This window comes from Marmota flaviventris, chromosome 20 (genome assembly GCF_047511675.1).
Source record: "Marmota flaviventris isolate mMarFla1 chromosome 20, mMarFla1.hap1, whole genome shotgun sequence".
NCBI lineage: Eukaryota > Metazoa > Chordata > Mammalia > Rodentia > Sciuridae > Marmota > Marmota flaviventris.
The window spans coordinates 4,239,432-4,252,480 of record NC_092517.1 but is presented as its reverse complement, the minus strand read 5'-3'; the positions used below and the strand labels follow the sequence as shown (position 1 = coordinate 4,252,480).

Sequence of the window (13,049 nt, the reverse complement as noted above, 5' to 3'; positions counted from 1 at the left end):
TGGCCTCAGTGGACAGAGACCAGAGATACTTAAACCTGCAGTTCTCAGGACACCTATGTATAACTAAAACTATCTGGTCCCAAGCTCAGTAATGCCAAGGTTGAGGAAATGTACCCTAAACCAAGTCTTTGCTTCAGGGTATGAATGGCAACAACAACAAATTCTTCTTCACCTGAAGAGGAATGCCATCCAGTGTCTGCTTCAAACCTAGGAGTCATGCCCTACAAGGGCATCAAGGGGCTCTGGTGCCAGGACACCACATAACATCAGCAATATGAGAATCACAGAAGACCGCCCATCTCTTTACTCGTAAAACATATACGTAATATTATTGGTCACAGTCTACTCTGGGGACTGGGTGAGAGGTTCATAATAAAAAAAGTCAGTATTTTAATTATGTATTAAAACATAATAAATAACATTAAAATTAGAAAAAAACTATACTTACTCTGAAGAAGGATAAACACAGCTAACAACCATCACATTCTGCAATAACAAAAATTGTTGATTTAATGAGAGAAAAGAAATACAATATAAAGGTTTAATAATTTGTTTCTAACTTCTCAAAATCACTCTTAGTGGGCTGTTTCCAATAATTCCAGTTTGCTAATAAAAGACAATAAATGGTTAAAAATGAAAACTGATAACAAGAAACTAGTCTTGCTCTCTTCTGAAGACACTCGAGCCACCTACTTAGGGCACGTGTAATGACTTTCCTCATAAAGCAATACCCAATCCAGAGTCACTTTTTTTCATTGCTGTTTTTTTTTTTTTTTTTTTTGTACTTACTTTTATGGTCCCGAGGATGGAACCCAAGGTCAACTAACCACTGAACTACACCCCCAGTCCATATATATATATACATATATATATATATATATATATATTTTTTTTTTACTTCGAGCCAGAGTGACACTAAGTTGCTAAGGCTGGCCTGGAACTTGAGATCCTTCTGCCTCAACTGCCAATTTGCTGGAATCATACACATGAGCCACCACACCCAGCCATCAATATATCCCAAGGAAAGAAACCTGAACCTCTCTTTTTTGGGCAATATGCTTAAAAGAGTAAGTGCTTCTCAGCCCTATAATCCAAATATCACAAAGGAGAAAACCAAGAAAGTGAAGTAACTCGCCCAAGGTCACACAATTATGAACTACTGCAGCCTTAATGTGAAGGCAGGGCACCACCCACCCCGTAAGGTTACTGTGACATCTTGTCTCTTCATTCAGAAATCTAAAAATGTAATTACTAAAGGCCCTTGAGTTGGAAAAATAAGTACTTATGAACCACTGTGGTTTCCTGCCGTTTGGGAATCTTACTCAATTGAGGGCGTAAAGGTTCCACAAAACATTAGCTCAATAAAGGTCCTAAGAACTATTACAAGCCACTATACTGGTTCTGGATTACGATTTCCAGGGTCAAATACATTGATTCTGCCCCTCTCTCTACTCAATACTTACTTTCAAAGATTTCTACCACCAAATTACAATTCTACAACTTGTGAAACAGAGTACTCTAACATTAAAGTTATATATTAAGAGTGGGACGCGGTGGCGTACATCTGTAATCCCAATGGCTTGGGGGGCTGAGGCAAGGGGATCTTGAGTTCAAAGCCACCTCAACATCTTAAAGGTCATTTGTGACAAACCAAAAGCCAACATCATAGTAAATGGAGAAAAGCTAAATACCTAATCTCCAGCTGGAAGCAGTGGTGCACACCTGTAATCCCAGCAGTTTGGGAAGCTGATTTAGGAGGATTTTGAGTTCAAAGCCAGCCCCAGCAACTTAGTGAGGTGCTAAGCAACTCAGTGAGACCCTGTCTCTAATAAAATATAAAATAGGGCTGGGGATGTGGCTCAGTAATCAAGTGACCCCTAGTTCAATCTTTGATACCTACCTGCCTCCAAAAAGTTACATATCATCTGTGGAGCTTTTCAGAACATTAATATGTTAATACATACAATGAATATCTAAGATAATAAGCTGCTCTTTCCATTCCTAAAAAATCAGCACTTCAGGTCCTCCTCTGCCCCTTCCCATAGATCTTTTCCCAAACACAGAATATCATTTGGAAAAAAAAAATTTGGAAAAAACTCAAGATAGACTAGAAAACTCTGAAGAAAAGGTGCCTGAAAAAGATCTTACCCAATGTTCTTTTCTGAAATCTATTAGGCTTCAGTTTAACATAATTCCCATAATTAAAATAAATACCTTTTCTACTCCTCTGAGAAATTTGTCTGTTCCTGTATAGTTTCTCCTTGGATCTGTTAGCAATTCACATAGTCGCTGAATAGTAAAAGGGATACTGCAAAAGAATATAATTTTATAGATTGAGGTCATCAGTTACCAAGAAAACAAGGATACTTATTTCGGTAGCTAAAACTTTGAGTCACTCATGTTAAGCTACAAAGGGAAATGAAAGGATGAGTCATTTATAAGTAAACAATAAGCACACCTGTTCTATACTTTAAGGTGAGACGTAATACAAAATCAAGTTACAATGCATTTACATACAGAAACTTTTCCTCATTCCCCTGCATACGAAGTTTGAGAAAAGTATCAATGATTTAATACTAGACAGACTAATAAAACACATCATTCCAATGAAAAAGTATTTTAAATATGATTCTGCTCAATGTTACAAGCTTATATAAATTTTTCCTACACGTTTAATCGCTTAAAGTATACACAAACATACTCAGGATTTTGTTAAGAACCACAGTTAACCACTAAATGCTTTCACAATACATTTTTCACTTGATCACAGCAAATACAAAACTGACATAACATGGAGCCAGAATCATTTTATAAATATCAAGTTTGAGCTCACATTTACTTCCAGTATTCATCAGAATTACAACTGAACAGCAGAATGGTGAGGACAAAAAATGACAGATAGGGCTATAAAGTACAAACACACATCTCTGGACTTCAGTATTTGCCACACACATCTATTCATTCTCTTTGGGGGAAAAAACCACAAAAGCCTCAAATGAATAATCAACATTCACGATGTCATTTACTTCTCCCAGGCAGTTTGACCAAGGATTCCCCATCAAGGTAAAGCAGCTAGTGAGAAGTAATGGTAGGACTCAAATCTAGCTGCCCTCATGTCCAGTCCTACATCTTTTTCACCGTACCACATATATTTAAAAAATAAAAGTGTTTATTTTCTAACTGCATAAACTATACTCGGTTCTCATATTCTTAGCATCATTTTTTATGTTCTCTGTATATTTAATTTATAATAAATTTTGAAAAATGTTATTCACAGGAAAACAATGTATCAGTTATCAGGTTAAGTCCAAGAATCAGTCTTTTCACTCAATTAGCATTCAAACCTGAGCCAGAGGAAAGGGTACAAAGTAAAAGATTAACTATTTTCCTGATATCAAAAATATCTAGAAGCAACTAGAAATACAGAAATGTAACAATATTTAGTATTAATTTATTAATATTAATAATTGGTATTATTAACATTAAATTCACTTGTCACTGGTAGAAGAAATTTCTCAGAGTTTCTGACAATATTCTGAAATCTCTTTTGCAAATCTACTCAGTGTTAAGTACACTAAAGAATCTTTTAAAATGGAGAAGTACAAAGCACACCAACAGCCTTACTAAGAACCAATCAGTAACTTTTCACATCTTTTTTGGTTCATTCCTATCAATACAAACTACAATTACAAATCTATAGTTAATACAAAAAGCAACAACACCAATAAAAAAATTTTAAGCATTTTCCCCAAGCTGCATATAAAAACAAACATCAGTTCCTCAATTGTCTGTCCCTTCTTGTACTCATTCGGCTAAAAGCCTAAGGACGGCCCTCGTAATAAATATTACTATCATCAATAAGAAATTTATCTGTAGACGAAAGGCACTATCAGAATTTCCAAGTATTAGAGGTATATACCTGTTCATTGGCCCCTCTTCTGTATCACTGCTCTTAAAACGTTAAATACATGTAACACCACACCTAAGCTATTCTCACTATTTACAGTAATATTATAATGAAGAGGGCTTATATATTATTTGAAATATGAAGAATAGCACCAAATGGAGCTTTGGTTGGTACTTAACCAACACATAATTTAATATTATCCAACTAAAATTCTTTCCTATACCATATTCCCATTCTTTCCTGAGGTATTTTCTCTTAAATAAAAATTAACTTTACCATTTGAGTCCTTTTAAACTTCCTGTTTAAAATTTACAGTTTGGGCTATTTCTGTTGATGAATGTGTGTAAAGTCAAGGCCAACCCTGCTGCTGGAAGTCTGCGTGTATATGCCATGGTGGTAGCAGCAGCCTGTGATCAAGTGGGCTGGTACTGCTTCACCCAGTTTCCAAAAGATGGCACTGGCACACCAAGCAGTACTCTTCCTCACCCAGACTGGCTGGACACAAATTCACATTTCTTATAAATATTTCAGCCCTAGGAATATTAAAACAAAATGCACTGAAGTCTCATGTTACATACAGTTTGTACTTTTTAATGTATCCTATAAATATAAAGGCCACTACAAATCAGAAACACCACACGGGCTCTTCAGCAGAACATGTAAGTAATCAGACTGATGATGATAATAGCTAATCAAGTTCATACACACTGCTATGGAATAAACTGCATGCCAGGAGAACATGCACAAACCTGGGAACAGTTAATCCAAGGGAGGCCATTAAAAGATGTAAAAATGCACATACACCATGGCCGTATGAAAGGTGCGTTTTCTCTGACTTGCAGTAGAAAGCATATGGAAATGCTAAGTCTTCTCCTAATAAAAACCACTAGTTAAAAAGACACATGAGTTCAGAAAAATAAAGAGCAAAAATTGGGTTGGGTGCTATCTGAAAACATGCATGCCACTCCCCCTCAATAAAGTATGAAGCAGAAGCTAGAATGGGAGTGGACAGGAAAGGACGTTCACTAGCAAAGGTGTAAAGTAACTTACTTCAAAGAAAATACTTAGGGTTATTTAAAATGAAATCTAGTCAATTTCTTCTGCAATGATATATTGGCTTATCTGCTAATAGGAAGATGAAAAACTGGGTGTGTATGAATCTGAAAAATTTGCATGACTAGCTAACATTTCAACTTATATTCTTATTTTATATATGTGTGTGTGTGTGTGTGTGTATATATATATATATATATATGCATACATACCTATATAAGTCAATAAAACATTTTTTTTAAGTCATTAAGTAAAGGATCCAAGAAGAAATGAGTTCTCAAATGGCGTTACTCAGAACTGCTATAGGAAAACCGTTGAGCTATAAAATGAGTTCTCAAATGGCGTTACTCAAAACTGCTATAGGAAAACCGTTCACTTTCAACGTACAAAGTATAAAGTAGGTTTAAAAACAAACAATAACCCGCCAGCCCAAGGTGAATTTACCTCTAAGTGTTCGTGTTCTTCTGGGAAACAGGGACTACTAAGTGCTGTTATGTAATGATCATGAGGCCCAAGTATGACATGACATATGCAAGTCATTTAACAATGCCTAAAATATCTTAGAACGTGCTCAGTAAATAAATCTTGGTCCTATCATAACCCTGATCCCATCCACATCTAATGAAGACTGGAGGAAGGCACAAATTCTCCAAAGACCAACTGGGGAAGAATAAAGCCCAAAGCAGAACTGTTTTATAATTTCAAGAAAAGCAACTACCATTACGAAACAAGACCATGCTTTTTATATTAGTTATATATTTTCATTTGAATTCATTGTCCCCATTTATTTAATAAATACACAGACCCAAGCCTCATATATCTAAAAGCTTTGGAAATGCTCACTCCACAAAGCTATTAAACATCAGAGAACCATACCTAAGCATGAAGTAGCACCTCAGTGCTGTTTTTCAAAGAGAAATTCTAGGGGATGGGATGTACCTCAGGGGTAGAGAGCTTGTATAGCAAGGGCAAAACTCTTGGGTTTGATGCCTCAGTACTATAAAACAAAACATGTAATAAAGACCAGGAAAAGATAAATTTTAAACAATGAGGCTAAACACCATTAAACATATCATTCCTTGTTAAATTTTAACCTGAGAATATAATTTGACTAAATTTATCTTAAGCTGTTTGATGTTTTTATTACTCACTATAAAAATATGTAAATTATCTGATTATATATCAAGGAATTCAACTGGAAAGAAGAAAAAGGAAAATGCACATCTCATTCGGGATCTAAGATAAATCAGGCAAACTTTTGGTGCAACTTTACTCACAAAAAAAAATAAAAATAAAGGAACATAAAATATAACAGACGTTATCAGAGTAAAAATCTACAAACATATTCTGACTAGTCTAACATTGGAACTTAACTATTCAAGTAGAAACTAACTCAAATATCTCTGTTATCAAAAGCTTATGAAGCCCCCTATTAGGGGGCTGGGGTTGTGGCTCAGTGGTAGAACACTTGCCCAGCATGTGTAAGGCACTGGGTTCGATTCTCAGCACCACATATAAATAAATAAAAGTCCATCAACAATTACTAAAATATTTTTTAAAAAAGGCTTCATAGGTTTACAGTTGTGTTTATTCTTAAGTCACAAAAGTCAGAAAGCTTGGAACCCTTTAATGCTATCTCTACTTGGAACAATATGCTCTTTCTGTACCAAGGTACAGAACATGAACACACACACACACACACACACATTCATACACAAGTATTTTACAACTCAAACCAAATGTCAAGAATTCTGAGACTCACTTAAATGTCATCATGAAAGGACAAGTATAAACGATTTAAGAAAATGAAGGCTAGGATTTTGTCAATAATTTGGAAGCAATCCCAATGTTGCAAATCAACTGCACCATTCCATGCCCCAAAACTAATCTATGGTACTGTCCAAGTTTTTAATCACGTGAACCATCTCTCAAGAATGCCTGCAATAGTCTAAATTGTTGTTTCATTTGGATTAAATATAAATAAAAGTTAATTAGTTTTCTGCTAGTTCCTGCTTTTCAATTTTGAGAATTTTATTAGATGGGCTAGGGCTGTGTAGTTCAGTGGTAGTGCGCTTGTCAGCAGGCACCAGAGCCTAAGTCCAGTCCCAGCCCTTCAAGAAAGTAACTACTAGAGAAGAGTACCACACATCAAGAAAGGAGGAATGGATGCTAGATAATGCCAATTCTTAACCAATTACACAAGAAAGAAATGAGTCAAAGCAGTCAGAAAACAAAGGAATGAAAGGCTAAGGACCATTCTCTCAGTCGCTGAGAAATCCACAGCTGACTCCAAGACAAACATACAAAACTCAGAAAAACTATGTTTTAAATCTGTAATTCATAAAGTATGAAAATCAAGTGTGTGTGTGTGTGTGTGTGTGTGTGTGTGAGAGAGAGAGAGAGAGAGAGAGAGAGAGAGAGAGACAGACAGACAGACAGACACACGCTGGGGACTAAACACAGGCAGGGCCTTGTGAAAGCAAGGCAAGCACTCTACCAACTGAGCTCTAGCCTCAGCCCTGTTCTTTTAAAAGTTCAAAGTGGCACCTCTTGGGCACAGAAACGTTCAAGACACTCAATCATGGAAATGATGTTTAGCGCCAAGTCAACTCTGGCTGATCATGAACATTAGAATAACTAGAAAAGAAATCTGGAAGTCGACTGGACACACACACTGGGCAACTTTCCCACACTCTCCTAAACACACAGCGACACCATTTCTGTTTGCCACTCAGGTGAAAGATTTTAGAAAGATCACAGCTGAAAGAGCAGTGTCAACTGAGAGCAGGATTTAACAGGTTAACTCACATTCATCATTCTCCCTTCCAAATAACTTGAAGATGGTTTAACTGCCAGGACTGTGAGTTACTTTCTCTACCCTTCAAAACCCCTTTCTGAACGATTAGCTACCAGCAGTTAGTTCCTAAATTACACACATGATGTCTGAGGGGAAGAGTTTCAGGGGGCGTGGCCTTGGTCTGAGTCAATGTGCCCTCTCTTCCTCCTCATTGCTCCAAGCAGAGGGCAAAAAGAGGCAATAAAGATCTTGTAACTGACCATTCCAGTAAAAATGTTCATTTTGTTTATTTTAATTTTTGGTGTTTCTTGCCTAAAAAGCAGTAACTTCAGTTCTGGGGAGTAGCTATAATCCATCTTTTCCTATAATATTTCAAAGTTCAAAAGTAATTGGAGGAGGGGCGACTGGGGATTGAACCCAGGGGCACTCGACCACTGACTGACCCACATCCCCAGCCCTATTTTGTATTTTATTTAGCCTCACTGAGTAGCTTAGCGCCTCGCCTTTGCTGAGACTGGCTTTGATCCTCCTGCTTCCCAAGCTGCTAGGATTATACACTTGCATCACCACACCCAGTTTCAAAAGTATTTTAAAAGGACAAAACAATGACTTTAAAATTAAAAGAACTTAAGCATTTGTTTGTGTAATTATTCAATGTCCTATAAAACCAAATACAAACAGAACCCTTCCTTCCTATACCTATCTGTTGAGTAAGGACTAGGCTTGGGTACTCACTCTCCCAGGCCTCCCCTGGAAGGTGCTAGCCCCTTCCTCCAGGAACCTACCACACCAGCAAACAGGAAATTGGAAAACCTACTGGCAAAGAGGAAAAAATTTTTATCTGACACTGTACTAAAGTAATTTTGAGTAATGGATAAGCTTTTTGTGGCCAAATACTATGAAGAATTTAATATAGTGCCTTTACAAACTAAAGGCAAAAACAAAATAATAAAACAAACTTAAAAATAAGAATCAGCAAAAGAAAAAAGGGATTATGAAAGAGCAATTCATAAAAGAGCTTCTAGCACATAAAAAGGTAGTTACACCTACAACCAAAGAAACAAGTACAAAAACATACCCAGAATTCCAATATCTGCATTTAATACTCATGGAAGCATAAATGAACACATTGTGAGGTAGAGTACTTAGAGTTTCTTAGAGTACTAAGAAAAACTTCTAAAATTTTAATTTATTATATATGACAACAGGATGCATTACAATTCATATTACACATATAGCGCATAATTCTTCATGTCTCTGGTTGTACACAAAGTAGAGTCACATCCTTCGTGTCTTCATACGTGTACTTAGGGTAATGATGACCATGGCATTCCAATCTTTCCTACCCTGTGCCCCCTCCCTTCCAATCTCTCCCCTTTTCCCTCTAGAGTTCATTTAATCCTCCCATCCCCCCTCCCTGCAGCATATTATGAATTAGCATCCTTTAATCAGAAAAATCATTCAGCATTTGTTTTTTGGGGATTGGCTAATTTTACTTAGCACTATATTCTCCAGCTCCATCTACTCACCTGCAAATGCCATGATTTTACTGATAAATTAAATTTTAACTGAGTACATGATCTTATCTAACAATTATAATATAAGTCACAAATACCAATAATCATATAGATATATTCAGTACGTGCCATTCACCAACAAAAGACATGAATAAGAATGTTCACTGTAAGCATTGCTCATTAAGGTCAAAATATAAATGCCCACCACCAACAGGGACGGGGTGAGTAAACTGTGGCCTTGTTGCTATGAGGGAAAACAATGCAGTCCCTTCAATTAAGTACACAGAAGTTGTACTGATTATAAAGAAGATAGCAAAACTCTTCCAAAAGGAAACTACAACTAGCATGTAACATGATTTCATTAGATTTTTTTCTTTGGGTATCTACTTCTACGACATTGGGGATCTATTTAAAAGTATGAACATATACCACTTCTGTAATTTCAAACTTAACCTATTACAAATACAAAGGACACCCTCAAAGTGTTTTAAAAAGAACCAAATGTTTCTTAAGTATTTTTTAAAAATTAACTTATAAGTTAAATTAAATTGAAAAGCTTATAGACATGTTTTAATATAACACAAAGTAAATATAAAGTGACAGTTCTTAACCTATTACTGATTAAGACTTAATTTCTACTTGATTAGGGTAAACAAGTCATAAACTGTCATCCTGAAAAAGAGAATTTAAAAAATTTAGGTTCAAAATACTCAGCTCAAAGTTGAAAAAAGTTTTAAAAGCAATTATGTTTAAGTATGCTTAGGAATTTAATGACTGTTCAAATCATTTTCTGAAGTAGATGAACTGCTTGTTTTACAACTAAGAAACTATAAATATTTAGATTACTGAATAATCTACATACGGCATCTCATCCAACTTCATTTTAAAGTATTAAAAATGATATTTGCTATTACTAATTCAGAATCACAAGTAAATTAACTTAGTATTCTATTCACAAAGCTGTGGTATAATTTGACTTGTTTCACTTTACGTCTTATTCATAGTAGCCACAATTTATTCAAAAGAAAAGTCACTATAATGTCTAAATACTTTTTATTTGTATTTACAAATATCTCAAAAATATTCTTATCTTGAACACATTACAGTTCAATAATAAATCTCATGCAACGTATCTAATACATAGAATATGGCTTCTTCTAGATATGTACTTTTAAGAAAAACAGTTTTAATTCAAACTGGTAAGGAAACACATGATTACACAATTTCAACAGGACATAAGGGTGCTCAGTCTCAGCCCTGAGGCAAAGGCTAGACCACAAACCTCAAAGACAAAGCCATGACACCTGCTAGCCCCAAAGTCAATGAATAAGCGTCAGACATTTAAAGCAAGATTCCTACAACTTAAAAAATTAAGTTACATGACATTTAGTCAAAAAATTACACTTTCTTACTTAAAATTCCATGTAATTCAAGCTATTTATGTTATCTAAAATTACAATCAAAACCATTCAAATAAAACCTACCTCTAAATCATTTAATGGTTAGCAGAAATACAATTTATTACACTTAGTATTGTCATTCCACACTCCACCTTGTTCACATCAGACAAAATACAGCACAATTCAAATTAACATACACTTCCTCCCCTCAATAAAGGAAAACCTGAAAATATGAAGTTCTAAAAGGAAAGAATTTAAAATGACAGAATATGAGACTCAGCATTATTTTTAAAAAGATCACCTTTATTTTAGTTAGTGCCTGTGTCTTCAGGGTTTTTAATGTTTTACAAAAGACTAAAAATGATTACTTGCTAGGAAAGAGAAAGGACTCAAAAATTACCAAATAAAAACTGATAAGTAGAATAACTTTATAAATTGATATTTTTCATTTTTAAAAAATGTGGCTTCTCTTAATGATACACAAGTTCTGTACTATGTATACAGACTTTTAATTCCAAATATACTATGGTAAAGAAAAAAACATGAAACCATTTCCTGATAAATAAATATTTCCATTGTGTTATACCTAATTAACTAATATTCATTAAAAAATTGGTTAAAAAATACTTTAAGGCTGTAAGCATTTTCAGTACCTGTAAGCTAAAAATCCCCAACTACTTACTATCAGTTGCTAGAGACATAGAATTCTAATATATAATCAATTATAAAATTATGACATATCAAAACTAGAAGAAAACAAAATTAAGTCCTGCTAAAAATGAAACCTTTAAAATAATATTAAGTGCATACCCATTAAATCCAGTGACAATTTTCAGAATTCTTTCCTTCATTTCATCAAAGGGAATATATTCGACATTAGGATTAGGAGGACCTCTTGGTTCAGGAGCTGAAGTTCTGAAATCATCCATCACTTTCTCCAGTTTGAAAATAAAATAGCCTTTAAATTGAGACCATTGAATCCTATAAGCAAAACAGGAAACAAAATATATAACACCATGTAACTTCAAAATTCTTGGAGTGCAAAGCATAAACCCAGAATACACTAACTGAATGAAATTCAAATGAAAGTATTACTGGGAATGACTTTGCTCAAAAGCATGCATCAAGCATGATCAACATGCTCACAAGCTCATATCCTATTCTACACAATTCCCCAACTCCTCTGACCAAACAAAACCAAAATCCGTGTAAGAATTTTGAAATGCACTAACTCTGGAAGAAAGCCAACAGGGTGTTAGGTTTTTTGAGTATTTGAAGTTTGATTTTGACTCTCCCAAAACAAAAGCAAGCAGGGAGGTACAACTACTCCACTTAAGACAGGTCAGAAAGTAATTTATACCATAATCTCACAGCATCCAACAATAATGCTCCCATTTAAAGGTTTCTAGTCTTTAAACTGTTAAATAACAAGTTTTATTTTTTCATTTCTTTGTAGTGAATATTTTCAGGCTCATTTGTCATGATATATGTTTACATCATTGATATCCACTCACTCAGTGTGACTTAGTAAAAATACATTATTACCTATATTGATTTTTTATTGTTAATATACAGAATTAACATAAGCACTTTTTAATTCTTTTCCCCCCTCAAACTTCAATACTAATAAAAGAGGGAGTTTTATGGTGACTCCTGTATGAATACCTAAATCCCAGGGGATGCCAAGTCAGGGGTGTCCCTATTTCCCCAAGCAGACAGCACCACCATCAGCAGATCCATTTCTTACACTGATTACACAGAAGTAACGGCAATGCTGCTAACCTGTGACACTTCTGTCCCATCCAGCACCCCAACAAACACTAGGACAGCAGTTTCCAAAATGTGGTCCAAGAAATCAACACTACAGCTGTTAAGAAAAAGAGTTGCTTTCCCACTATGTATTTTTCCCCAGTTCTTTTTACTGTTCCAACTGGTTACCCATGACAGCAGAATGCACTGTAAATCACTGTACACGAACGGAGCACAGCTTCTCATTTCTCTGGCTGTACACGATGTACAGTTACACCGTGATGTACAGTCATACATGTACCTAGAATAATGATGTCCCTCTCATTCCACCATCTTTCCTAGTCCCATTTCCCCTCCCCTCCCCTTTGCCCAACCCAAAGTTCCCCCATTCTTCCCATCCGCCCCCACCATTATGCATCAGCATCCACGTATCAGAGAGAACACTGGCCTTTGTTTTTTAGGGATTGGCTTATTTCACTTAGCATAATATTCTTAACCCCATCCACCTGGCTGAAAATGTCATACTTTTATTCTTTTAATGCTGAGTAATATTCCATTGTGTATATATACTACAGTTTCTCTACCCATTCATCTATTGATGGACAATCTAGGTTTAGCTATTGTAA

General features: G+C 35.3%; 1 protein-coding gene across 1 annotated transcript in view; it reads right to left on the bottom strand.

Annotated features, from left to right (window-relative positions):
• Ppp4r2 (protein phosphatase 4 regulatory subunit 2) overlaps positions 1-13,049 on the bottom strand; it is a 45,592-nt gene that overhangs the window by 6,302 nt on the left and 26,241 nt on the right. The window contains exons 3-5 of the mRNA XM_027931890.3: positions 11,485-11,655; positions 2,215-2,308; positions 449-486 (exon numbers count right to left, since the gene is read on the bottom strand). Coding sequence (XP_027787691.1) covers positions 449-486; positions 2,215-2,308; positions 11,485-11,655 — 303 coding nt within the window. The remainder of the gene's footprint in view (positions 1-448; positions 487-2,214; positions 2,309-11,484; positions 11,656-13,049) is intronic.